The sequence below is a fragment of the Heloderma suspectum genome, chromosome 4 (assembly GCF_057233095.1).
Source record: "Heloderma suspectum isolate Gila_16-S chromosome 4, 16-S_ref, whole genome shotgun sequence".
NCBI lineage: Eukaryota > Metazoa > Chordata > Lepidosauria > Squamata > Helodermatidae > Heloderma > Heloderma suspectum.
The window spans coordinates 186,348,264-186,372,789 of NC_139461.1; the positions used below are offsets into that span (position 1 = coordinate 186,348,264).

The 24,526-nt window shown below is 40.9% G+C and overlaps 1 protein-coding gene across 8 annotated transcripts in view; it reads left to right on the forward strand.

Annotated features, from left to right (window-relative positions):
* Positions 1-24,526, forward strand: part of NEK7 (NIMA related kinase 7) — a 79,085-nt gene that overhangs the window by 49,401 nt on the left and 5,158 nt on the right. For 3 of the 8 annotated variants that reach the window (XM_084851509.1, XM_084851508.1, XM_084851510.1), the window contains exons 8-9: positions 3,954-4,048; positions 9,856-9,969. In XM_084851509.1, coding sequence (XP_084707635.1) covers positions 3,954-4,048; positions 9,856-9,969 — 209 coding nt within the window. The other 5 variants (XM_084851512.1, XM_084851513.1, XM_084851511.1 and 2 more) reach the window with 4 other exon arrangements.

Sequence of the window (24,526 nt, forward strand, 5' to 3'; positions counted from 1 at the left end):
TACAGAGGCGTGGGCAGACTTCAGGCTTATAGGATCTACTTTGCCCAAGATTTGCTGACTGGAGCCTGATGCAAAAGAAATACACTTAGAATCAAAGAACTCTAAGTCCAGAAATTTTGAGTACTGAAACTGAATGGAGCTCACAGTCACACAAAAATCCACTCATGATTACCCCATGCTTTCTTCATTTCAGCAGCATAATTTAAGATGGGTGGAGAAGTCATTTTTCACTGCTATTGTTGAACAATTGCGAGCCATATATGCTTGCTCATCTACTGGAAATCATCCAGCATTCTACCAGTAGATCCAAGTCTATCTTCTGTCCACACTTGTTCTACAGTGGTGAACCTGATCTCTTGGAAACTCAAAGACAGGGCAAAATAATGAACGTTTGCTTGTTACCAGCATCTTGTAATTGGAGGTATACTTCCTTCTGAACATAAAGATTTCCTTTTTAGCCATTGTGGCTAATAACCTTTGATAGACCTCTTCCCAGTGAATTTTATGTTGTCACTTTAAAGGCAGTTTATGCTAGTGGCCATCACACGATCCATTCCTGTGGCAATGAACTCTATGGTTAATTATGCATTGCATGGAGAAATTCCTGCTTTTATCCATCCGTTACCTATTACCAGCCAGTTTTGTTAGATGACCCCCATGTCCTTGCGTTTTGAGAAGAGTGAAAGAAAAAGCCTTTGAAAAAACTCGTGTTTTATTTCTTGTTAAATTGATCTGAGTAGGATGTAGCAGTTATTTCTTTCATTTGTTTGTGTGAAGTCAGAAATTCATTATTGAAAGCTTCAGTTTGTATTATAGTTAAGTGTTAGATTAGGCTAAACTCTGCAAAATGCAGGCCTTTACTCTTCTTTTACTGTATCATCAATCTTTCACACTCATCTCAATTCCCTAATGTAACAGCATGTTTCTGAGAACTACTGGTTAAAGGTACTTTTGCTTTTGGTAAACTACAAACCTTCAAGTCTTAATGTTTTCAGCTGCCCCCTGTAGATTCTGTAAAGTGTTTCTCCACCAATTCCCTGCTCTATATGTTAGACCTGGAAAAGCTGCAGGTCTGCAGCCTGTTAAAAGCCAGATCAGTATTACATTAATTTTGTTTCTGTGAAGCAGATTCTGGCATCAGAAACTATCAGAACAGAGCAACGTAAGTGTGGTTTTATCAGCAGTTGTTGGGTGGTCTTTTCCAGCTCAAATCTGTATCAGAAAGTTAATTTTAAGAATGCTGTAGTTTATCATGCTAAATTGCAGTGTCATTTAAATTTTTCGGCTCCTTTTTGACACAGCATCAAAACTTCTTGGAGTATGAAACAATGTAAAATGGCCCGAGGGCCTGTCTGCACATTACAGCCTTTTAAAATTGCTGCATGTGGCAGCCTAGCCACTCAGTGAAATGTTTTGGCTTACCGAAAGGATTAAGCAATTTTTCATCACACTAGAGCAAACCTTTCCTGTTGGACTTTTTAGGGGAATGGAACAAGTAGCCTGGAATACAGCAAATAGGGAGCTGCTGCTTAAGAACAGCTCGCAATATGGCGGTGGCCATCCTGTGGAGTGATTTAAAGGGAGCGCCTCATGCATGCCCTAAATGGATCTACTTGCCAATATAATTTAGGCTGCAATCCTGTACCCACATATCTGGGAAGAAGCCCTACTGAGGTTTACTTCTGAGTAGACATGTAAAGGATTGTATTGTTAGGATACAAGCCTATGCTCACTTATTTGGGAGTAAACACAATTTAACTCTATGATATTTACTTGTGAGTAGATGTATGTAGGATTGCACTGTTAGTGCATTTTTAGACACTATATAAATCTTTAAGTAAAAGAATACACTCTGGTCTAGAACAATGAGTTCTCATATATACACTGATTTAAAAACTGGTTATATAGAACTTTGGTCCTGTAGAGTGTTAGCCTATGAAGCGTTTGAGTTCTCATCTTTTTTTGACTTTTGTTACACAAATCTTGTCTTATCAACCCTGAATTCATTTACTTGGAAACAAATTCAATCAATTTGAATTTATCTATTTGAAAATGTCTGTTATTCTTAGTAAAGCAACTTTTGTACAAGTCATCTTTCCTACTCAAAGGTAAAGTCTATGTAGGGAAATACACACAGATACACACCCTCCATTGCTTGTGAAACGTGATGGGAGTGTTTCTTTTGCCATGAGCACATGGATCAGGAATCTGAGACATGCAGCCTTTCAGAAGAGACAGTATACAACTTTTAGGAAAACTGACCCATATGAAGTAATTCTTAGAGATGTTGGCCTTATCGAGGTTTCCTTTTTTATATGCAATGACAAATCTTGATAAAATAGTTAAGAGCAGAGACATCACACTGACAACAAAGGTCCGCATAGTTAAAGCAATGGTATTCCCCATAGTAACCTATGGCTGCGAGAGCTGGACCATAAGGAAGGCTGAGCGAAGGAAGATAGATGCTTTTGAACTGTGGTGTTGGAGGAAAATTCTGAGAGTGCCTTGGACTGCAAGAAGATCAAACCAGTCCATACTCCAGGAAATAAAGCCAGACTGCTCACTTGAGGGAATGCTATTAAAGGCAGAACTGAAGTAGTTTGGCCACATAATGAGAAGACAGGATACCCTGGAGAAGATGCTGATGCTAGGGAAAGTGGAAGGCAAAAGGAAGAGGGGCCGACCAAGGGCAAGATGGATGGATGATATTCTGGAGGTGACGGACTCGACCTTGGGGGAGCTGGGGGTGGTGACGGCCGACAGGAAGCTCTGGTGTGGGCTGGTCCATGAAGTCACGAAGAATTGGAAGCGATTGAACGAATAAGCAACAACAAAGAATTAATTCATTTCTTTTCTCCCTCTCCTTTTTTTCTTAACCTTTGATCCTACCACTTCAGTTATTCTTAGGGCACAACCCTATGCCCTAAAGAAAAAAGTCCTACAATTGGGACTTATAGGACTTTATCTAAACATGCACGGGATTGTGTCCTTAATTATTTTTTTGAGGAATGCCCCATACTAGAATGATGTAAAGGAAAAAAAAATACTTCTGTTATTTCAGGAGAGGGGAAGGGGTTCTTGATTTTTTTGAAAGTTTTTTTTTTTAATAAAATGAGGATGTTAGTTATATTTTTTAAACTTTACAAATTAAAAATTTAAAGACCAGTAACTAATAATTACTGCTGATTTTAAATGTTCTTCAGATGTGATTTTTTTTAAAAAAGACAGGATTTAGCCATAGTAAAATCCAGATTTTTTGTATGTTAATCAGTAGCCATTTACTAGGGCCCCATACCTACTTAGAAAGAAGACTAAAGTATGAAGGAGATAACCCATTAGTTAAACAACTGTAGTATAATTTTTATGTAAGGAGTGCTGTGCAAATGGGTGAGGGAGCAATCCCATGCATGTTTAGACAAAAAAGTCCTACAACTCCCAGCATGCCCCAGCCAGCCATGTTGATACCGTAAAAACAACCTCCCCCAACCTGGAATCTTCCAGATGTGTTGGACTGTAACTGTTGCCTGGGAATGATGGGAATTGCAGTCCAACACATCTGGAGGTCACCAGGTTGGAGGAGGCTGCTGTAAAATATTCCATGAGTTTTGTAGTTTGCATCATTAGTGTTGAGTAATATAATTGTCTGACTTGCAAAGTCATTGAGATGGAACTTACTGATAATTCTGGAAAGTTTACTTTTTGTCTTTGTATAAATAGTTTTATAAATTTAACTTTATAAAACCAAGCTCATTTAAAATAAACTTTCAGCCATACAAGTTTATGTTCATTTACAACATCCTTCTGTGTGGTTATCTTTATGCTCTGTAATATTTGTTGTAATTACCATTAAATAATAATTTTTCAAACCAAATGCTGGAATGTATCTGGCTTGAAAGCATTGTGATGAAGTTATAAGGATTTGGTTGTTTATTATGTTTCTATATATGTTGTAGTGGGAACACCTTATTACATGTCTCCAGAGAGAATCCATGAAAACGGATACAACTTCAAATCAGATATATGGTCTTTAGGATGTCTGTTGTATGAGGTAAAACTGACAACTTTAATAAATCTAATTCATTGATGTATGTTTTTCAAAGTGTTTCTGTAGCTGTCTTAAGATCCTGCTCTTTGTTTTTTCATTTTGTTATTCATTTAGTTGTATATTAGTGTTAAGCAACAGTGTAGGAATTTAACCTTTTATAGCCAAGCATGACAAAATTTACACACATCCTTCAGTCTTAAGTATAAGTAGGGCACAGTCCAACTCCATTAGAATCAGTGAGAGAGCCTTCCCATATACTTCAGCTCAAAATGGATCATGCCCGTGCTTAGAAGTTGTCTATTCATAGGGCTGTCTCCTTGGTAGCACATATTCAGTACCAAGGGTAGCTCTGCCAAGATAATAGGCCTAAATAGAATCATATTCCCAGTATCCAAAGAACACACCAAGCTTGTAGCAGAACTAACAATGGTTATGACCGCTGATCTTTTATTGATCTTTAAAACTCTGTTTGCTGAACAGTGACCCTTTAAAACATTGCACCCCCAAAATTTGCCGTGCATTCCTGGTTAAAATGGGCGAGTCCAATATGACACAAGTGTCCCTGTGCCCTTTAAGAGGTGCATAAGGAGCTGCCAAAATGTTTACAGCTGTTTAAGACACAAGATCACTGTCGGAATAACTCCTGAACGATCTGCTGGAACATAATACTGTGAGCAGGCATTCATTCATTTGCTCTTGTACATGCTGATTATAGCGCCACTCTTTTCTGCGGCTTAATGTTAATGATACAGAAATCAAGCAAGATAACCAAGTTCAACCAAATCCTTCAGGACTTGGACAGCTGCTTCTAAGGTTTCTTCCACCGTGCTGTACAACTTCTACCCAAGTGCCCTCTAGAGAGACCGTCCCAGCTCAGAAGCATCCAAATGAAGTAACAAACTACCTGCCTCCATGATTCAGCAAAACTCACTAAAGCTCTCCATCAGGATAAACACCTGCTAGTGCAGAAGTGAGGTTTTGTGAATTACAAAACATTTTTCCCATTTTTTTTTAATCAACTTCGTGCCAAAATGAGATTGCTCCTCACTCCCCAAGCCCCATGGGGCAGGAGGACAGGGGGAAAGTTTGGCCCGTTCTGTCCCTGTAAATCATTGCTATCTCAACTACCTTTTGAGATTTGATTTTTAATTTCAGGGTTGGGGATTTAAAAAGAAAAAGAAAAACAGGAGTAAACCCATCAGTTTAATACTGTCGCCTAAAACCCATAGAAACCTTCACTGGAATCAAGTGGATCCTGAAGGAAATGACTTGGTCAGTGTCACCGCAAGCAGCGTAAATTTAGTGCGCTTTAAAAACAACGAGTAAAAGAAAAATTATGGAAATATCTGGGTCCTCAAAATGTTTGTGCTTTTAATTTCTGATCCAGAATAGGTCTACATTTTTGAAATGAGAATTGCTAGGATATGGAATTCAAAATATTTTTCTACTGAAATATCTACATAGATTCCATGTAGGATGCACATTCAGTTTAATCTAGATTTCAAGATAATTATTAAAATATATCTTGTAATCAAACAAAAACCTCATGGAAAGAATTCTTTCATAGATTTATAGGAGTCAGTTAAGGAATTAAGTGAATCGTAGTTTACTGTCATGTAAAATAGTGCCATTTTTTAAAATTACAACTATATTTTGAATTGACAATGCTCTGTAATATTTTCAATTGTAATTTCAGTGTGTTGCTGGGGGCTTTTGCAGTTAATTGGGATTTATCTAGTGGGGTCATATTATAATAAGAATAGGTTGATATTCTCAGATTTTATGGAAATCATTCCTCAGATTTGCTGATGTAGCAAACAGATCAAGGATGGGGTATATCATCTGCTTGCTGTGCAGCAGAATAATTACAAGCGTGGTGTTGGTATATAAACTGGTGAAAATGTTAACGTTCATAGTTATAAAGAACTATTTCCTTCCTGCCCTTTAAAATTAATGAACGGTCCAGTTTTATTTGGCTGTTCATAGATTTTATTCATGTGAAATCCATTCAGCAGTTGTTCTTGTGGAATATAATAATCTAGTGGTCCCAGTTATTTGTAAGAAAATTAAGTAGTTGTATACTAGCTCACAAACTAGCTCACAAAATAATCCAGAGCAGTTGGATTTTAGCTAGTTATGTTTTGTTAACATCAGTGGGATTGAAAAAGTATGAGTATTTCAGCTTAATTATGCTATGGAGTGGATTTTCAGTCTCACTCTTCACTTCCTCAACATGTTGAACATAAGATGCATTTAAAAATATTGTAATTAATTTCTAACTAGTTCCATTTAGTCACATTCTTGTCAGATTAACAGAAGGAAAACTTGGAGCATGTTCATGAGATTCCCAAAAAGGTCTAAGTGTCCTTTCCAGTAAATCTTCTTTCAGTTAGTGTTTCATTTAACTGTTAATTTCTAGCAGTTTGATTGGGATTTCAGTTAAATTTAAGATTCTGTTCATTTTCCGTCCCTTGTATGGTGTATCATTTACAGTTTAATAACAATTACTGCCTTTCCTTACTACTATGTTTTGTTAAAGTTCATTTTACAGTCATAAAATTAGACTTTCAAATATTCCTGATATATTTTAAAGAATCCACCAAAAACACACTCTAATCACTGTGGTTTTAATTGATATGCAACAAGGTAGACTTTACTAATTAAAATCAAGACGCCATGCTTTTGCTACATGGACCTTTACATGGAAAAGTAGGTTTTACACATTTCCTTTATTGTTCAGCACAGCAATTGCATCCTTACAGGGTCGTAGGTTGGTGGCTTACAGTTCCCCCCCCCCCAAAAAAAAAGAGAGTGAGTGAGTGAGTGAGAGAGCGAGCGAGCGCTGCCACCAGCCCTGAAGACAGACAGTGGGCTTTCGTCCCTCAGACACCCCCAGAATACTAATCAGGAAAGTCAGACCCTGGAGGTCAGGGAGCAAGTCAATCATTCTAGCGATCGTCTCAGTGTGGAGGATCAAATTAGCCTGAAAAATTCAGCTGCTGGGAGGAGAGGGCGAGCAGCTGTCAGGGGCAGCAGCGAGATGCACTAATGAACCAGATGAATAGTGCAAAAGCTTGAAAATAAAAACAGGACAGTTGACATTTTTCATCTGTCAAAGCAGGAGATGCATGAAAATATAGTATTCCTGTTTTAACTCCTTAGGGGACATTCAGCTTTCCTTCCGTCCTTCCTTCCTTCCTTCCTTCCGTCCTTCCTTCCTTCCTTCTAACACTCTGTAGCATTCAAACAAAAGTACTTTAATGAACACCCAGTGTACCAACACTGATGAGCTCTGCATTTATTTTGAATTTTTTGCATATGTACATGTTCTGTTGTTGGAATTTCTAGCTTTGATTTTGATTGCACTTAAAGAAAAAAACACGGCATGAATTATGTTGTTTCAAGAGTTAATATTATGGGGGCAATGCAGCTGGAAAAAACGGCTTTTCTTGAGAGCCTTAATCCCTTTGCTCTTATGGGTTTTCAAAACAGAACACAGTATTTATGATATTCAGTTAATGTGTGCAGTTAGGATGGGTTTTGATATCTTTGCTATGAAATTGTTGCATTTGTGTGTATTTCTTTTGGAATTTTCCTTTCCGGAGTCTCCTTTAACAATATACCGCTGCTCAAATTGGTACTATTTTCAGGGATGAAGGAGTTAATGTTCTATCTGGAAGACCACAAGACAGATGAGAGCCATTTTCAGCTTGTCCTGTCCCTGCTGAAGCTCACTGAGTAGCACAGCATGGACTAGCGTGTTTCACACACACTCTCCCTGTCTGGGGAATGTACACATTGTCCTTCCAAAATCAAACTTATTAGCACATGTAGAAAAGGGTGACTGACTTTGGGGCAGCGCTGCACTCCAAGCAATGCTCATGCTGCTGCGGTTCAGAGATTTAAAGGGGTTGGAAGGCAACGCGAACATTTTTCTACATATCCTTTTAAAGTTAAGCCCTCTCATTGCGGTATTTGTTTGCCTTTGAAATGTCGGGCGCTAACATTGTCTTGAAATAAGCCCTAGATGCACTAATCATATTTTAAATGTATGTGTGTGTGTTAAAGTGTCTTACCAAAGATACATCATTTTTCTTAGGTGAATATAACATCAGGATTATATCTGCAAAATGGGATATTTGTGAAGATTTAAAGTCTTTTTTTTTAAGTTGCATGTGTGACCTACATGGGTTATATGTCTTACCAAAGATACATCATTTTTCTTAGGTGAATATAACATCAGGATTATATCTGCAAAATGGGATATTTGTGAAGATTTAAAGTCTTTTTTTTTAAGTTGCATGTGTGACCTACATGGGTTATATATGTTTGACTTAAGTGGGATATAATCCATGCAATTCTGCACAGAATTGCAGCCTCTCTCTATGTACATGAAAGTGAATTTTAAATAGAAAATTGCTCTCTACCTTAAATTTGGGCAGTCTTTTTCATATCGCACTAAGCAGATAGTGAAGTGGCAGTAAAACAGACCATGACAATAAATTTTAAGAAGTCAAATGGTAACAAAGAGTACACATAAAAACCGAAAGCATTTACATATCCCAAACCAGCCAAAATATTAGGCGTAATAAAGAGAATGCTAAAATCCATCCTGTCACCAAGGAATATGTCCTTTGGGGAACAGCCATGGCTCACTGGTAGAGCGCATACTTTGTATGCCAAAGGTCCCAGGTTCAACCCTCAGCATCTCCAGGTAGGAATGGGAAAGGCTCCCATCTGAAACACTGGAGAGCTGCTGCTGCCATTCACTGTAGACAGCACTGAGCTAGATGGACCGGTGGTAAGGCAGCTTCCTATAGAGATCCAGTATCTTGTTGGTACTAGAAAAGTTCAGGTGAACATGGATAGCTACAGAAAATGTACACAAGCCTCTAAGGGTATTTCGGTGTGCATGAATAGATGGTCGTTGCTTTCTTCAGTGGTGTCATTTTTAAATGGGAGCCTGGCCAAAGTCCTAGGCACAAGGCAGGCTACAAACAGAAATCAATTTTGGGTTTTTTAGCGCATGACGTAATGTTGCTCATCTTTTGAAGTATAGCTGATCCTTTTAATGCTTTTTAGGATTACGTTTTATTGTTTTTAGTTCATGTTGTGGTTGTATGACAGTTTCCCATTGTACTTATTGCTCACTACATTTTGATGAAGGGTGGTTTATAAATACTGTAATAAATAAATAAATTTAGCACAAATAGTGCTAGGGTCCAAAGAACAATTTTAGGTGGGCCCATGAAGTTGTGCAGGCCCCCGTGAGAGTTTTAACATTTTACTTGAACCAGGAGATCGCTGTGCCATATCACAAATTGCTCTTGGAATTCCTCTTGGCTTCAGAAGTAGTTTGTATTGCTGAATGGTGGGAATCTTGGCTGGTGCCTTGCAGATGTGTTGCAGTCTAACACATCTGCAGGGCACCAGGTTGGGAAGGCTGTGCTACAAAGTCAAAATCTGTGAATAATTTTCTGCTTCCAGAAATAAATTTCAATTAATTTTCACATGTAAGATATAAACAGACTGTAACATTACAGAAACCAATTTAACTGGCATTCTGCTTGCATTATTTGCATCAAAAAGCAAATGATTCGAACAAATATGCTGATACTGAGGTCAGAGCAGTAAACAAAAAGTTGGTGTAACATATTCTCTAGATTAAATTCAAATAGGAACAGCCTCATCAAAAAAGTACCTCCTTGAAAATGTGCTTATTTATTTGAAATAAAGTCCCTCCCAGCCACAACAATTTCACAGCACCTCAAAGTATATTTGTTCTCTCCCCCCCCCCCAAATCCATACAGATGGCTGCACTGCAGAGTCCATTCTATGGTGACAAAATGAACTTGTATTCCTTGTGTAAAAAGATAGAGCAATGTGACTATCCACCGCTTCCATCGGATCACTACTCAGACGAAGTAAGTAACTTCCCCTTTTGTGGGCTACCTGAAAGTAGCAGTATGAAAACAGATGCTGCCTGGTGAACAGTGCTTTTCATTTCTTTTCAGCAAGCTTCCAATCTGCATTGGGATCTGGGACAAAATCCACCATGCCGGAGTGTTCTTGCACAGCTCTCATTCATTTCAGTGTACCTTGTGTAAGAGAACTTCCCCATGGTCTCCTTGCTTGTGCATGGGCTCAGCAGTGTGGCAGCATATATTCTCATCTCTGAACTTGATCCCTCAAGAGGATGGTGTACTTTTTCAATGCAGTTGTAGGTTCAAAGTGTAGATATTCAAGTGCACTAGTTTTGAAGGAGACTGCTATAATATGATACATAACACTTAGACTGCTTCCATCTTCTTTTGCTGCTGCACTGCCTATGCAAGAGATTAAAATGCAGACTGTGTTCGGTGGGAGAAATCACTGAAAGTGGAGGCAATTAATTGTTAAATACTGTCTGCTTAGTTTAGCTACAGCATGGTGAACAACAGGGATGTCTTAAATTCACCTCTATGGTGTTTTCTGAATTCTCCTTCTGGTGTTTTCATTATAACTAATTATCCTTCTAGTAACTTCTTGGAAGAATGGGAATCTTCCCCAGTTCACCATGACCTAGCTGCCAGCATGGATGTAGTCAAAGGTTAGATATCGACTGTCAAAGGATAACTAGAATATAGCACTATATTCCCCCTAAGCTGCATAAAGGATGTATGTAAAAATAGTTTTCAAACTAGCTGCTGTATTGCAAATCATTTTCTTTATTGTGGCAACTCTACCAGCATGATCCAACTTTGCACAGGTATAGTCTCTTGTGCATGGAGGGATTACCATAAGGCATAACAGAGCCCTATTCCCCCCCACCCCTTTCCCAAGCATCTATGCACAGATGTACACACAAGCATTGCATCAGGCTGTTACAGGGAATGGGAAACCTGTGTGTGTTCCCCATTCCCTGTCTAGCCCTTCCTGTTTGCTCAGGCAAAGAACATGAGCTCAAAGCTTGCGTTCCTTTGCCAAGAGGAGGGGTGGACAGGAAATGGGACATCTGTACACATCCCCCATTCACTGCGATGGCAGTGGCTGTTCACACATCCATGTATACGTGTGGCGGAAAGGGTTAAATAAAGTCCCATTGCTTATAGGGGCTCTTGCGTGAGCACAGTGTGCCCTTGTGGGTAAGGATCATGCCCTGAGAGTCACAGATTAAAAATGTACTGCAGTTCCCACAGTGGCAAATTTGTTCTAGTGATCATTCATTTTGATTGAAATGCTGAGGTTTGTATGAAAAATACATACTGAACAACAACAAAGATGTAAACACATTGTCGTTAACAAATGCAAGCTGACACAAAAGTAATGTATACATGTCTCTTGGATATGAGAGGATGCATATATGTTCATACATGTGTAATTCAACACGTACATGAAATATGCTCTTAAAGTTTGAACACTGTAAAATAATAGCAACTGCAAGCCAACAAAGAGGCTAAAGCAACTTATTCTAGTTCAGTGTATATGAATTAAAGAGTATGTTGAAATGTACATAAACGCTCCCTCTGAAATGTGTTTTGTAAGTATTGCAGCATCGCACTGCTTACAGAATGGGGAGTAAAATTCGAAACCTTGAATCCTGTTGCTTTTCAGGATTTTGATTATTAATAAAAGATTATGGTCCGGGAATTTTTGGTCTTTTAACAATTCTTTGTCATATAGTGTGACAATTTGTACAGTTTTACTGTAGCGACAATTACAGAGTTGTTTTTCTTTTTCTTTTTAAGATGATTAGAAAGAGTTTATGAGGTGGAGATGATGCTATCCATTAGGGCAGGCAGCATATCCTTAATGTAGTTTTCCCAATTAGCTGGGTTTTTTTTTCCAGTGGCCATTTTTAATTATTACATTTTTGCGGAATATAAATGTGGCACTTCATATAGGCAACTTCAGAACCGGAGGCCTAGAAATACAGTAGGGTGTGAACAATAATGCAAAATGATAGCAAGAATGTCAGGGGCCGTTCTTTGTTGTGTCATTCATGCTGTCTTCCTTTTTCCATGAAGCGCATGAATATTTCACGTATCTGCATCCTCATCCTCTATTCTTCTTGACTAATTTTCAGACTGTCTGAATTTGCATTTCACATGGTAGCTGATTAGGAGATGCCGAGTGCAGCAGTGAAGCCTCAGCAGGCGGTTGCCATGGTGACCTTCAGCAGGATTTTAATGATGATACCACTAGTGGTTCGTTGAAGTCGGCCTGCCCGGAGGGCTACTTCACTGCGGCTAAGTGTGAAGTTGGATATATGGATTCTCAGCCAAGGGGCAAATATCAAAGTCCAGCCCCAATAGAAAGTCTTGGTTCTGGGAAGGAAAATAGGTTTCACTTTTTTTAAATTATTAACTTAGTCCGCATAGTTTCCAATTTTGGAGCGGGCAGCGGGGAGTCACAAAACAAACCATGTTGTATTTTTTTCCTGTTCAGAAACAGGGATGTTTCCTTTAACATGCCTTATTTTTAAAATCATTATGCAACATGACAACACTAGAAAGAGCAAACTATGATACCTAATATAAGTCTGGAAATAATTTCTTAACAAAAGAAGTGAAGTATTAACAAAAGGGGTACTGTCACTTTGAATAGGTTGTCACTCCAAAATCATACCTAGTATAAAACTAGAATGTTGCACTTAGAACTTAAAAATGGGTATATATTTAAAATGTTTCTTCGCTGTAATAATATATTTTTAATTTTGAAAGTCTTACACAGACCTAGTACCTAGAAGAAATAGGGTAAAAGTGTATCTGTCAGACTGCAGCAGCATCCCGAAGTCTTCTCCTAGAAAATTTAGACTTCAAACTGTTATCCTGGTTGAAAAGTGCACTCACTTGAGCAGTTGAGTTCAGGGATCACTGAACAATGAAATCCACTTACATTTTTTTATGCGAATAAATTTGATGAAGGAATAAAATCACTTTGCATCAGCTTCTGTCTGCTTTCACAGTAGACCATTAAAAAAAGAAAAGGAAGAACCTTCATCACAAAATTGTCCTCCAAGATCTGTTTTAATACACTTCTACTCGATTTGCTTTTTGAAAATTACACTACAAGTTGATTCTGTTTGAGCTGTTTTCAACATTTGAAACAAATTTATAGAGATCATTTATAGGTCAGATGTGGGGAGTTGGGTTGATAATACCTTCTGCATCCATTCTGGTGCTCACATTTCTGTTCACACACCCATTTGTACTACGCATACCTTTTTTCACATGCCATTGCCACACACTCTATTTATATACTCTGTTGTGACGGTGCTGCTTCCTCCCTTCTCTGAACTGCCTTCCCACCTGACAGTTCCATTGGTTTCACTGGCCTACTATGCTGCTAACTGCTATCTGTCTGACTGACTGACTGTCCGTCCGTCTGTCCGTCCGTCCATCCATCCAGCCCGCCAGCCAAACTTCTAAGCAGTTGGAATGTTTCTAACCCTTCCATAACACCCCAGCTGCTGAAGAATAGGAAGGTGTCGTTTCGGTATACTGAAGCTATCCAATTACTATAGAGGTTTCAAAGACTGCAATCTACATTCTTTCTGTGTGTGGTTTGTTTGTTTGCTTTGGTTAATTTACTTGATTTGGGAGGTATATTGACAAATTAGTGTTTTGCAAGTCTTATGTGTTCTGTGTGCTAATTTGATACATCATTTGTTCCTGTACAGTCCTAGTCAGTGACTTGACATTATTCAAAGCTGGCTGCTGTTTCTTACAATGCTTTCAGTTCTTTATGCTGTTCCTATGCTATTATCTTTTATGCTGCCAATGTGGCTCTAACATTGTAGTTGCTTAAGAGGTTTTTGGAGTTCTGCAAGACAGAACACTTGGTCATTAATATACAGAAAAATAAACAGGATACTGGGTTAGATAAAACTTTGGTCTGATTTAGCAGGGTTCTTCTTAACATCTTTGTGTGCTGAAGCAAGGTCCCCACCCCCACCCCCACCCAACACACACAATCCCTCCAGATAACATCTCTCATGAGCTGGATGTCCATGTGAATGCTCAATCACACAGATGCCCAATTTGCCTGATTCTTCTCCAAGAATGGCAGGGGAATTGCACAAACTGAGCCTCTTCACGACTAAGCATTTCTGTGAAGCACCCAGATGATTCTGTGTAAGAGTGCTTAACTTTTAATAACTAGACATGCTTGTTCCAAACAGAGGTGAAACAAAATACGGTTTTCAAGTTTTAGAAAGATTTGACCCATTTCATTTCCTGATTCACCCTCTGGCTTTATATGCATAATGCAGGCCATTTCCTAAAAAGTATCAACAACATTGGGCTGGTTCGCACAGGCATGCACATTACTTGATCTGTCCATCATTTGGTTGCTCAACATTTAAGTGACTCTCAGCTAAATGTATGAAGGTCTCCACTGAAATGTGTAGTATTTTGAGCAGACATTGAAAGATAGGAAAAACCTACATGAAGTGATTAATCTGTGGTGGGTCATTCACATGTACAAATGAACAAGTGATTGTCGATGTGCTGCATCAATGAATTGAACATGCATGGAAGAACCGGCCTCTCTCACAGCAGCCAGCCAGCCAGCCAGATGTATGTATGTATGTATGTATGTCATTTTCAGGTTACAAGTCCTTCCAAGGTGACTCACAACAAAATATAAAAATAATAAAAACAGATTAAATAATATCAAATCCTTAACCATTAAATAATCAGAATAAAACAGGTAGAACCAGTACAGATGATCCATAAAAGGTTTTGTGAAAGAAAAAAAGTGTTCAGTGCCCTTTTAAAAATGGGAGGAGAGGAGACATGACAGAGCTATGTGTGTACATGCACACACACACTGGAAAACAGGGTCGGGGACACACACCTGTCTCTGCTACCAACCAGTTTGATATTCGCAACTGGTGGGCAAAAGAGCAGGCAGGGCTTCCGAGGCTGATCTTAAGGCTTGGGTATCCATTCTCTACAACCTTTTCCTACTCTGCAATATCACTTTTGAGGTGGGACAATCAGAAGCGCACACATGATTGTACAATACAGTGTAAGTATGGCTGTTCCATAGATTTGTGTAGGAGCTTTACAATATTGCCAGTTTTATTTTCAGTCCCTTTCCCAATAACTTTTAGCATAGAGTTTGCATTTTTGGTGCTAGCCCTGTGAAGAGCAACTCAGTCTTCAGAGCAAAATATTTTTCCTTTATGGAATATTGAACAAGACCCATCTTAAAATACACTTCTTCATCTGAAACTATCCAGAACAAGATTCTCAGAGCCCTTTAACATTAGCTGCCATCCTGCATTGTGGTACTGTCCAGAACAGATTTAGACAAAATAAACTGTTCCTCTGAGGCTGCACAATATTCCAATTTTATATGGCAATCAGAACTATACACAGTATTCCAAGTGTGGGTGCCCCATAGGTTTGTGTAAAGGCATTATAATATTGGCTGCTTTATTTTCGAATCCTTTCCTAGTTATGCCCAATGTAGAATTTGCCTTTTTCACAGCAGCCACACTGGGTTGATGTTTTCAGTGAGCCATCCACCACAACCCCAAAATCCATTTCCTGGTGGGTCACTGTCAGCTCAGACCCCATCAGCATATGTATGAACTTAGGATATTTTGTCCCAGTATGCATCCCTTTACACTTGCTTATATTAAATGGCATTTGCCATTTTAAAGTCCATTCTCCCAGTTTGAAGAGCTCCTTTTGGAGCTCTTTGCTATCCCTTTTTGTTTTAACCACTGTAAATAATTTGGTGTCATCAGCAAACTTGGCCACCTAACTGCTCAACCCTAACTCCAGATCATTTATGAACAAGTTAAAAAGCACTGGCCCCAATACAGATCCTTGGGGGGGGGGGCACAGTTTACATCCATTGATCTGCATAGCCCAGCCTCTTTTGAGAGTATTGGTAGCAGTGTTCTAGGAGAGAGTGACACGGGAATAAATGTGATGTATATCTCATCAAAGATATATAAGTGATATTCTGGGGAAGGGCCACAGCTCAGTCGTAAGGCACGTGTGTTGCATACAGAATGTCCTGTAAATTTAATCCAGTTAAAAAAGACCGTGGGTAACATGGCTGGCAAAGACCTTAGTCTTAAACCTTGGTGGCCACGGCCATTCCTCGGAGTAAACAATATGGATTGAATGTCCTGTGGCCTGGCTCAATATGAGGCAATTTCATATATGCATATGAAGAAAAAGCCTTAGTAGCAGCTTTTTAATGAGTAATATGTTCGATGAAGTGAATGAAGTCCTCCTGCTCTGGAACAAGCAACGTTTCTTTCTGCTTTAAATATACGTTCTTCGCACAAGAGTTTCCAAACACTGGCTTGCCAGTGTCACTGTCAGAGTTTGGTTTTTTGTCCCTTTTTTTATGACTTTAGGGACACTTCTCTCCCCCCACCCCCACTCCTTACTTGGAGACTGACAAACCTGTTAAAGTAAAAAAGAAATGTGTCCCGCTGCTCCCCACTACCAGGCTAAGCTCCAGGCAAAATACTGTCATTGTGCTAAGTTCACAGGAGGTTAAGGAGAATAAGCAGAGCCGAAGGAGCATGCTGCTCAGGGATGCAACAAGAGCCTTCCACATCACCAGCTTAGGTACTGTCCCAGTCTGCCTTCTGTAGAGTATGCTGGTCATCCCATACCTGACTGGAATAGATTGCTGTCCCACCTAGAATATATTGCTATCCTGACATCTCAGCTCAGCCTAATTCACATTAGAATCCCGTGGGTCAGCCAGATGCAACTGACGCTACTAGTTCCATGTTAATAGAAGAGCTTCCTGACTTTGTGGAACGAGATTCTTGGCAATAGGCTGTATCCAGCCATTCAGCAAGAGGCTGTCATTTTTGCACACATCTTCTGAAAGTACATATTTCCATTCTGAGTATTGCTTTTTTTAATTTTTAGAAAAGATGCTTCAGGGATGTAGTGGGCATTTGGGCAACAAGATGGGAGCTATTCTATCTTTGACAAAATGCTTCAGAGATGATACTTAGATTTGCAGAGGCCTCTGCATGCACCACTTTCCCCCCATAACCGTGAAAGTACATGGCATCTACCCAGAGCCTCAGTTTCTGCTATTTTCTTAAGTCGTTCAGCCATCAGCTTTAGCTTTCATTCTGTTTCCTTCCTAGCCTGGGTTAGATATTCAAAGCAGGAGGAAACACTTGCTTATTTATCTTCTCTTCCGTGCTGCTTGTTCAGCAAAGACCAGTCATCTTGATTAGGACCAAATCTTCAGGTATATCTTATCTCTTGCAGATCCATCTTTCACATCTTGATTATAGGGAAGTGTTCACATTTTTATTTATTAAAAAGGAATATCCTGAAACTTTCCCACAGTTTCCACAATTTTTTATTGTGAGTGCAGAATATTCACAAAATTCACAATATTGTGAGTGCATATTCCTGATGAGTATCCTATATCTTAAAGCAAAACCCTATGTATAGAGATATGTGTAGATATCTGGCATGCATGAAATACCACTGACTTCCTTGGGCTAGACTATCTGAAGGACCACCTTCACCTGTAGCAACCTGCCCACACTTTGAGGTCATCAGCTGTGACTCTTCTTGTTTGCCCGCCTTTGAGAACAATCAGACAATCAGGGACAGGGCTTTTTTGGTGGTGGTCCCATGCACATGGCACTTCTTACCAGCTTTGGTCCCCTAGGCCCCATCTTGCAGTCCTTGAGAAACCCATTCTGAATGGCCTTCTTCCAAAGGTTTATGGGGCTACTTGATGGAAATTGTTTTGATGCATTACTGACTTTGGTTTTTGTATTTGGCAGGTTTTAGTCCTACTGTTTGGCTTTTATTAGTAATCAACTTGTTAGTTGGATTTTAATTGTGCACTATTGATGTTTTATGAATTTTGTAAGCCACCATGAGAGTATTTTTTGTGTGCCAAAGGTGGACTGTAAGCACCTTAAATATATAAGTTGCTTTATATCCCACCATTCCTCACAAAAGAGCCCAGGCTGGCTGATTGTTGTTGTTCAGTCGTTCAGTCGTGTCCGACTCTTCGTGACCCCATGGACCATAGCACGCCAGGCCTTCCTGTCCTCCGCTCTCTCCCGGGGTGTGCTCAAGTCCATATTCATTGCATCGGTGATGCTATCTAGCCATCTCATCCTCTGCTGTCCCCTTCTCCTTTTGCCTTCAATCTTTCCCAGTATTAGGGTCTTTTCCGGTGAGTTTTCTCTTCGCATTAGGTGGCCAAAATATTAGAGCTTCAGCTTCAGTATCTGTCCTTCCAGTGAGCAGTCAGGGTTGATTTCCTTTAGGATGGTGTCAAGGGCTCCTTGGAGGCCTCTCTCAGTCTAATCCAGTAGCCAAGTCCAGACACAGACAAAGGGATTCCTTTCAAAGCTTTATTCTTTTACAACTTAACAACTATACCGTTTGCAACTAGATCTGAGCAGCACAGTACCTATGCCCTAAGTTGGAACAGTTGGTCCCCGTTTGAAAGGGAATTACTGGCAGACCCCTGGACTTAAGGACTAGGGGGAGTCCCTCCCCTTTTCCCTTGGATCCTCTGGGTGCAGCCGTTGTTTGCGCACCAGCCGGGCACTACGCCTCCTTTCCGCACCCTCCATCTGGCGCCGCTCTCTGCGTCGGCGTCGCGCGTCCACCAAGTCTGCTATCTGCGCTCGGTCACTCCCTGGACTGCTTTCTAAGCTAGGAATGCTGGTGGGAGGAATCTCCGTCAGCTGTTGGCCCTGGGAAAGAGGAGCGCGCTCCTCTCCCAGGAGCGACTGCTCTTCCTCAGAATCAGAACTACTCTGGGACTCCATGGGCTCAGTGTCCACCCTGACAGATGGACTGATTTGACCTCCTTGCAGTCCAGGGGACTCGTAAGAGTCTTCTCCAGCACCACAGTTCGAAAGCATCAATTCTTCGGCGCTCAGCCTTCCTTATAATCCAGTTCTCACAGCCATACGTTGCTACTGGGAAAACCATAGCTTTGATTATATGAACCTTTGTCGGCAAGGTGATGTCTCTGCTTCTGACTATGCTGTCCAGGTTTGCCATAGCTTTCCCCCCAAGGAGCAAGCGTCTTTTAATTTCACGGCTACAGTCACTGTCTGCGGTGATCTTGGAGCCCAAGAAAATAAAATCTGTCACTGCTTGCATTTCTTCCCCTTCTGTATGCCAGGAAGTGATGGGGCCAGATGCCATGATCTTAGTTTTTTTTAATGTTGAGTTTCAAACCAGCTTTTGCGCTCTCCTCTTTCACCCTCAACAACAGGCTCTTTAGATCCTCTTCGCTTTCTGCCATTAGGGTGGTATCGTCTGCATATCTGAGGTTGTTGATAATTCTCCCAGCAATCTTAATTCCAACCTGTGATTCATCCAACCTGGTGTTTCTCATGATGTACTCTGCATATAAGTTAAATAAGCAGGGCGACAATATACAGCCTTGTCGTACTCCTTTCCCAATTTTGAACCACTCGGTTGTTCCATGTCCGGTTCTTACTGTTGCTTCTTGACCCTCATACAGGTTTCTCAGGAGACAGGTAAGGTGGTCTGGTACTCCCATCTCTTTCAGAATTTGCCACAGTTTGTTGTGATCCACACAATCAAAGGCTTTAGCGTAGTCAATGAAGCAGAAATAGACGTTTTTCTGGAATTCTCCTGCTTTCTCCATGATCCAGCGAATGTTGGCGATTTGATCTCTAGTTCCTCTGCCTCTTTGAAACCCAGCTTGTACTTCCGGTAGTTCTTGGTTCACATACTGCTGAAGCCTAGCTTGTAGGATTTTGAGCATCACCTTGCTGGCATGTGAAATGAGCGCAATTGTACGGTAGTTTGAACACTCTTTTGCATTGCCCTTCTTTGGAATTGGAATGTAAACTGAGCTTTTCCAGTCTTGTGGCCACTGCTGAGTGTTCCAAATTTGTTGACATATTGAGTGCAGCACTTTAACAGCATCATCTTTTAGGATCTTAAAAGCTCAGCTGGAATACTGTCATCTCTGCTAGCTTTGTTGTTAGGAATGCTTCCTAAGGCCCACTTGACTTCACTCTCGAGGATGTCTGGCTCAAGTTCAGTGATCGCACTATCATGGCTATCAGGGACATTAAGATCTTTCCTGTATAGTTCTTCTGTGTATTCTTTCCACCTCTTCTTAATCTCATCTGCTACTGTTAGGGCCCTGCCTTCTTTGTCCTTTATCATGCCCGTCTTTGCACGAAACGTTCCCTTGAGATCTCCAATTTTCTTGAAGAGATCTCTAGTCTTTCCCATTCTATTGTTTTCTTTGATTTCTTTGCATTATTCATTTAAGAAGGCCTTCTTGTCTCTCCTTGCTATTCTCTGGAACTCTGCATTCAGTTGGGTATATCTTCCCCTTTCTCCCTTGCTTTTCACTTCCCTTCTTTCCTCAGCTACTTGTAAAGCCTCATCAGACAGCCACTTGGCTTTCTTGCATTTCTTTTTCTTTGGGATGGATTGAGTTGCTGCCTCCTGAACAATGTTACGGACCTCCATCCATAGTTCCTCAGGCACTCTGTCTATCAGGTCTGATCTCTGAAATCTATTCCTCACCTCCACTGTATATTCATAAGGGATATGATTTAGGTCATACCTGAATGGTTTAGTGGTTTTCCCTACGTTCTTCAATTTAAGCCAAAATTTTGCGATAAGAAGCTCATGATCTGAGCCACAGTCAGTTCCAGGTCTTGTTTTTACTGACTGTATAGAGCTTCTCCATCTTTGGCTGCAAAGGACATAATCAATCTGATTTCGATATTGACCATCTGGTGATGTCCATGTGTAGAGTCGCCTCTTGTGCTGTTGGAAAACAGTGTTTGCTATGATCAGCGTGTTCTCTTGGCAAAACTCTATTAGCCTTTGTCCTGCTTCATTTTGTACACCAAGGCCATGTTTGCCTGTTATCCTGGTGATTACTTGACTTCCTACTTTAGCATTCCAATCCCCTATGATGAAGAGGACATCTTTTTTTGGTGTTAGTTCTAGAAGGTGTTGGTGGTCTTCATAGAACCGATCAACCTCGGCTTCTTCGGCCTCAGTGGTTGGGGCATAGACTTGAATTACTGTGATGTTGAATGGTTTGCCTTGGATTCGTACTGAGATCATTCTGTCATTTTTGAGATTGTACCCCAGTACTGCTTTTCCCACCCTTTTGTTGACTATGAGTGCTACTCCATTTCTTCTAAGGGATTCTTGCCCACAGTAGTAGATATGATGGTCAGCTGAATTAAATTCGCCCATGCTTGTCCATTTTAGTTCGCTGATTCCCAAGATGTCGCTGTTCAATCTTGCCATCTCATGTTTGACCACCTCTAGCTTACCTTGATTCATTGATCTTACATTCTAGGTTCCTAAACAATATTGTTTTTTACAGCATTGGACTTTGTTTTCACCACCAGACACATCCACATCTGAGTGTCCTTTCGGCTTTGGCCCAGCCGCTTCACTCTTTCTGGCGCTACCTGGAAATTCCCTCTGCTCTTCCCCAGTAGCATATTGGACACCTTCCGACCTGAGGGGCTCATCTTCCGGTGTCATCTCTTTTAGCCTTGTGATACGTTCCATGGGGTTTTCTTGGCAAGAATACTGGAGTGGGTTGCCATTTCCTTCTCCAGTGGACCACATTTTGTCAGAACTCTCCACCATGACCTGTCCGTCTTGGGTGGCCCTGCACGGCATAGCTTATGGCTTCACTGAGTTGCAGAAGCCCCTTCATCACAACAAGGCAGTGATCCATGAAGGGGAGGCTGGCTAATAACCTACATAAAACAGAATCACCCAGTTCGCATGATCAAACAACCTATAGTTAACAAACGATGGGATGTTCGTGAGCGTGCATGTGAGCGTGCTGGTTTCTGTCTGCTCACTTGCTTCCGGAAGCAATCCAGGAACACCCTGTTCCTGGGCTACATGATGTCCAAACCTGGAACTTTGGGTTGTTTAGGAGTTAAAGAACCCAGAGTTAACCGAACAATCACCAATGGATTGTTGTTGAGTTAACTCTGGGTTGTTTAACCCATAAACAATCCAAAGCTTCTGGATTTGCACGTAATGAAATAATCCAAGAACGGGGCTTTCCTGAGAGATCTGCTGAGAGATCCAGGAAGATCATCAGGCTAGCACTCCCTCTGTCTTTCACCCAGAGTAGGTTGTCAGTCAGAGCAACCAAGGCCGTTTCAGTACTTTACCCTGGCTTGAGTCCAGACTGAAATGGGTCCAGATAATCAGTTTCCTGCAAGAACATCTGAAGCTGCCCAGCCACCACACACTTGGCACCTTGCCCTAAAAGCACCTTGCCCTAAAAGGGGATATTAGCAACGGGGCGATAATTCTCACATTCCTCTGGGTCCAGGGAGGTCCTCTTCAGGAGAGGGCACACTACAGCCTCTTTCAAGGCAGCAGGCTCCACCCTCTGACAGAGTGAAGCATTTACCATCCCCTGGACCCACCCAATCAACCCACCCATGCTAGATCGTATTAGCCAAGATGGGCAAGGGTCAAACTTACATGTGGTGGGACGGACTGATTCAACTGTCTTGTCCGCATTATCAGGCTTCAACAACTGAAACAGTTCTTGGGAAACACAATGAGACAGAACACTGGACACCAACCCAGACTCTGCGATAACTGTGGTGTCGGGTTCTGAGTGAATACGAACAACTTTCTCCTCAAAGTGCCTAGCAAATTTATTACAACAAATGACTGAGGGAGGGTTCCAGTCCCAATTTCTCTGAGCCTGAGCAAGATCCCAGGGTCAAGATGTTTTGTATTAATAAAACCACCAGCACAATCAACAGCAAAACAAATAGACTATTTACCTATACTCCAAAACCTTGGAAGGATAAATACATCTTTAACTACCATCTAAATGATAGCAGTGTGGGGGACAGCTGAATCTCTACCAGCAGGGAGTTCAATAGCCAGGGTGCTGCCACTAAGCATGCTGTGCCATGTGTGGCAATCCCATGTGAGCCACATTCCTCAAGAGCATCGCAAACAACCTCCCTGGCTGATCTTAAATCCTAGGCTGGCCGGTTCTGGGAAAGATGGTCCTTGAGCTGTTTAGGGCTTTGTACGCTAGTGCTAACACCTTGAATTGGGCTCGGTAGCTTGTGTCGCCCCTACAGTGGGCGTTGAACTCTTAGGTTAGAGGTGCCAAGATAGTGATACATCAGACTCAAAGGTTTACTTACAAGGAGGACTTTATTGGGTAACTTACAGCACACAGGCGTACCCTATGGTTGGATCAGACAGCTTCTCTGAACCCCAAGCCATTGGGTCAAATGGGTTTTATACAATACATGTTAGCCATGAGGCAGCATGACACTAGCAAGGACCCCTAGCATTCATTCTCAGCATAGGCTAGAAGTGTTCGGTTCTCAATCACAGCCACCTGCAGCTTTAAGGTAAACCAACTCTGCTTCTCAGGCACATCAGTGATAAGACATTCTCATTAGCAAGGAATGTTCTGAGAAGGCTGTTATCAGCCTTTTGACTCATCTGCACATGCTCAGAGGCTTACTAGCATGGGAATTGCACCAACAATGAACTTAAGCAAGCATTATGGGTCTCTAGGCCCTTCTAACACTACAAATGACTTGGCTACACTCCTGGAGCCAATACATAGCTCAATGGCAACCACTGCAGAGATTTCAAAACTGGTGTGATGTGCTCGCCTATCACTGCCCCCGTCAACACACGGGCAGCAGCATTCTGCTCCAGCTACCTAATTCAATCAATCGATAAATCAGGATCTGCCCCAAAGAGTTCTCTTTGTAGAGCTGAAAACTCCGTTTCTCAGAAATCTCCTCCCTGTTTACCACATATACAGTCTTTAAAGCATTCAGCCAATGACTCTGTCTTTGCTAGGCTTACTAATACACTGCTCTTACATGCATCTTTCTGGACACGACTATGTAGCTTTTATTTTGCATCTTGGGTTATCACCTTCTGGATTTGTGAACTATGAAGTTAAGTCTTCCTTAAACTGAATGTGTATTCAAATAATAAGGATTCCCTGATTTCAGATAAGACAATTCCTTTATTTTACAACTGTACATTGAAAACAGACAGGAAAAAGGTTAGTTTTCATGAAAGTGTAGACCCTGTTTGGACATAATGTGGCATTTGGTGACAATTTATGGGTTAATTAATTAACCTATGAATTGCAGGGATGTGCGCTGTGCGTGAGCCACTTCCATTTTCCAGCAACAATCTATGAATGCTGCATTTGTAGGTTGTTTCCATGACATCCAAACCGAGGTGTTTGGGGTTATTCGTGGTTTCAACAACCCCCAGATAACCCATGGTTTATTCTTGGGTTAACGTGAGGTGGTTTAATCCATGAACAACCCCAAGTGTCCGGGTTTGGATGTCACGAAAGCAACCTATGAATGCTGCATTCATAGGTTGTTGCTGGAAAACGGAAGTGGCTGCCATGTGGTGCACATCTATGTAATTCATGGTTTAATTAACCCCCAAATTGCCACTGTTATATCCA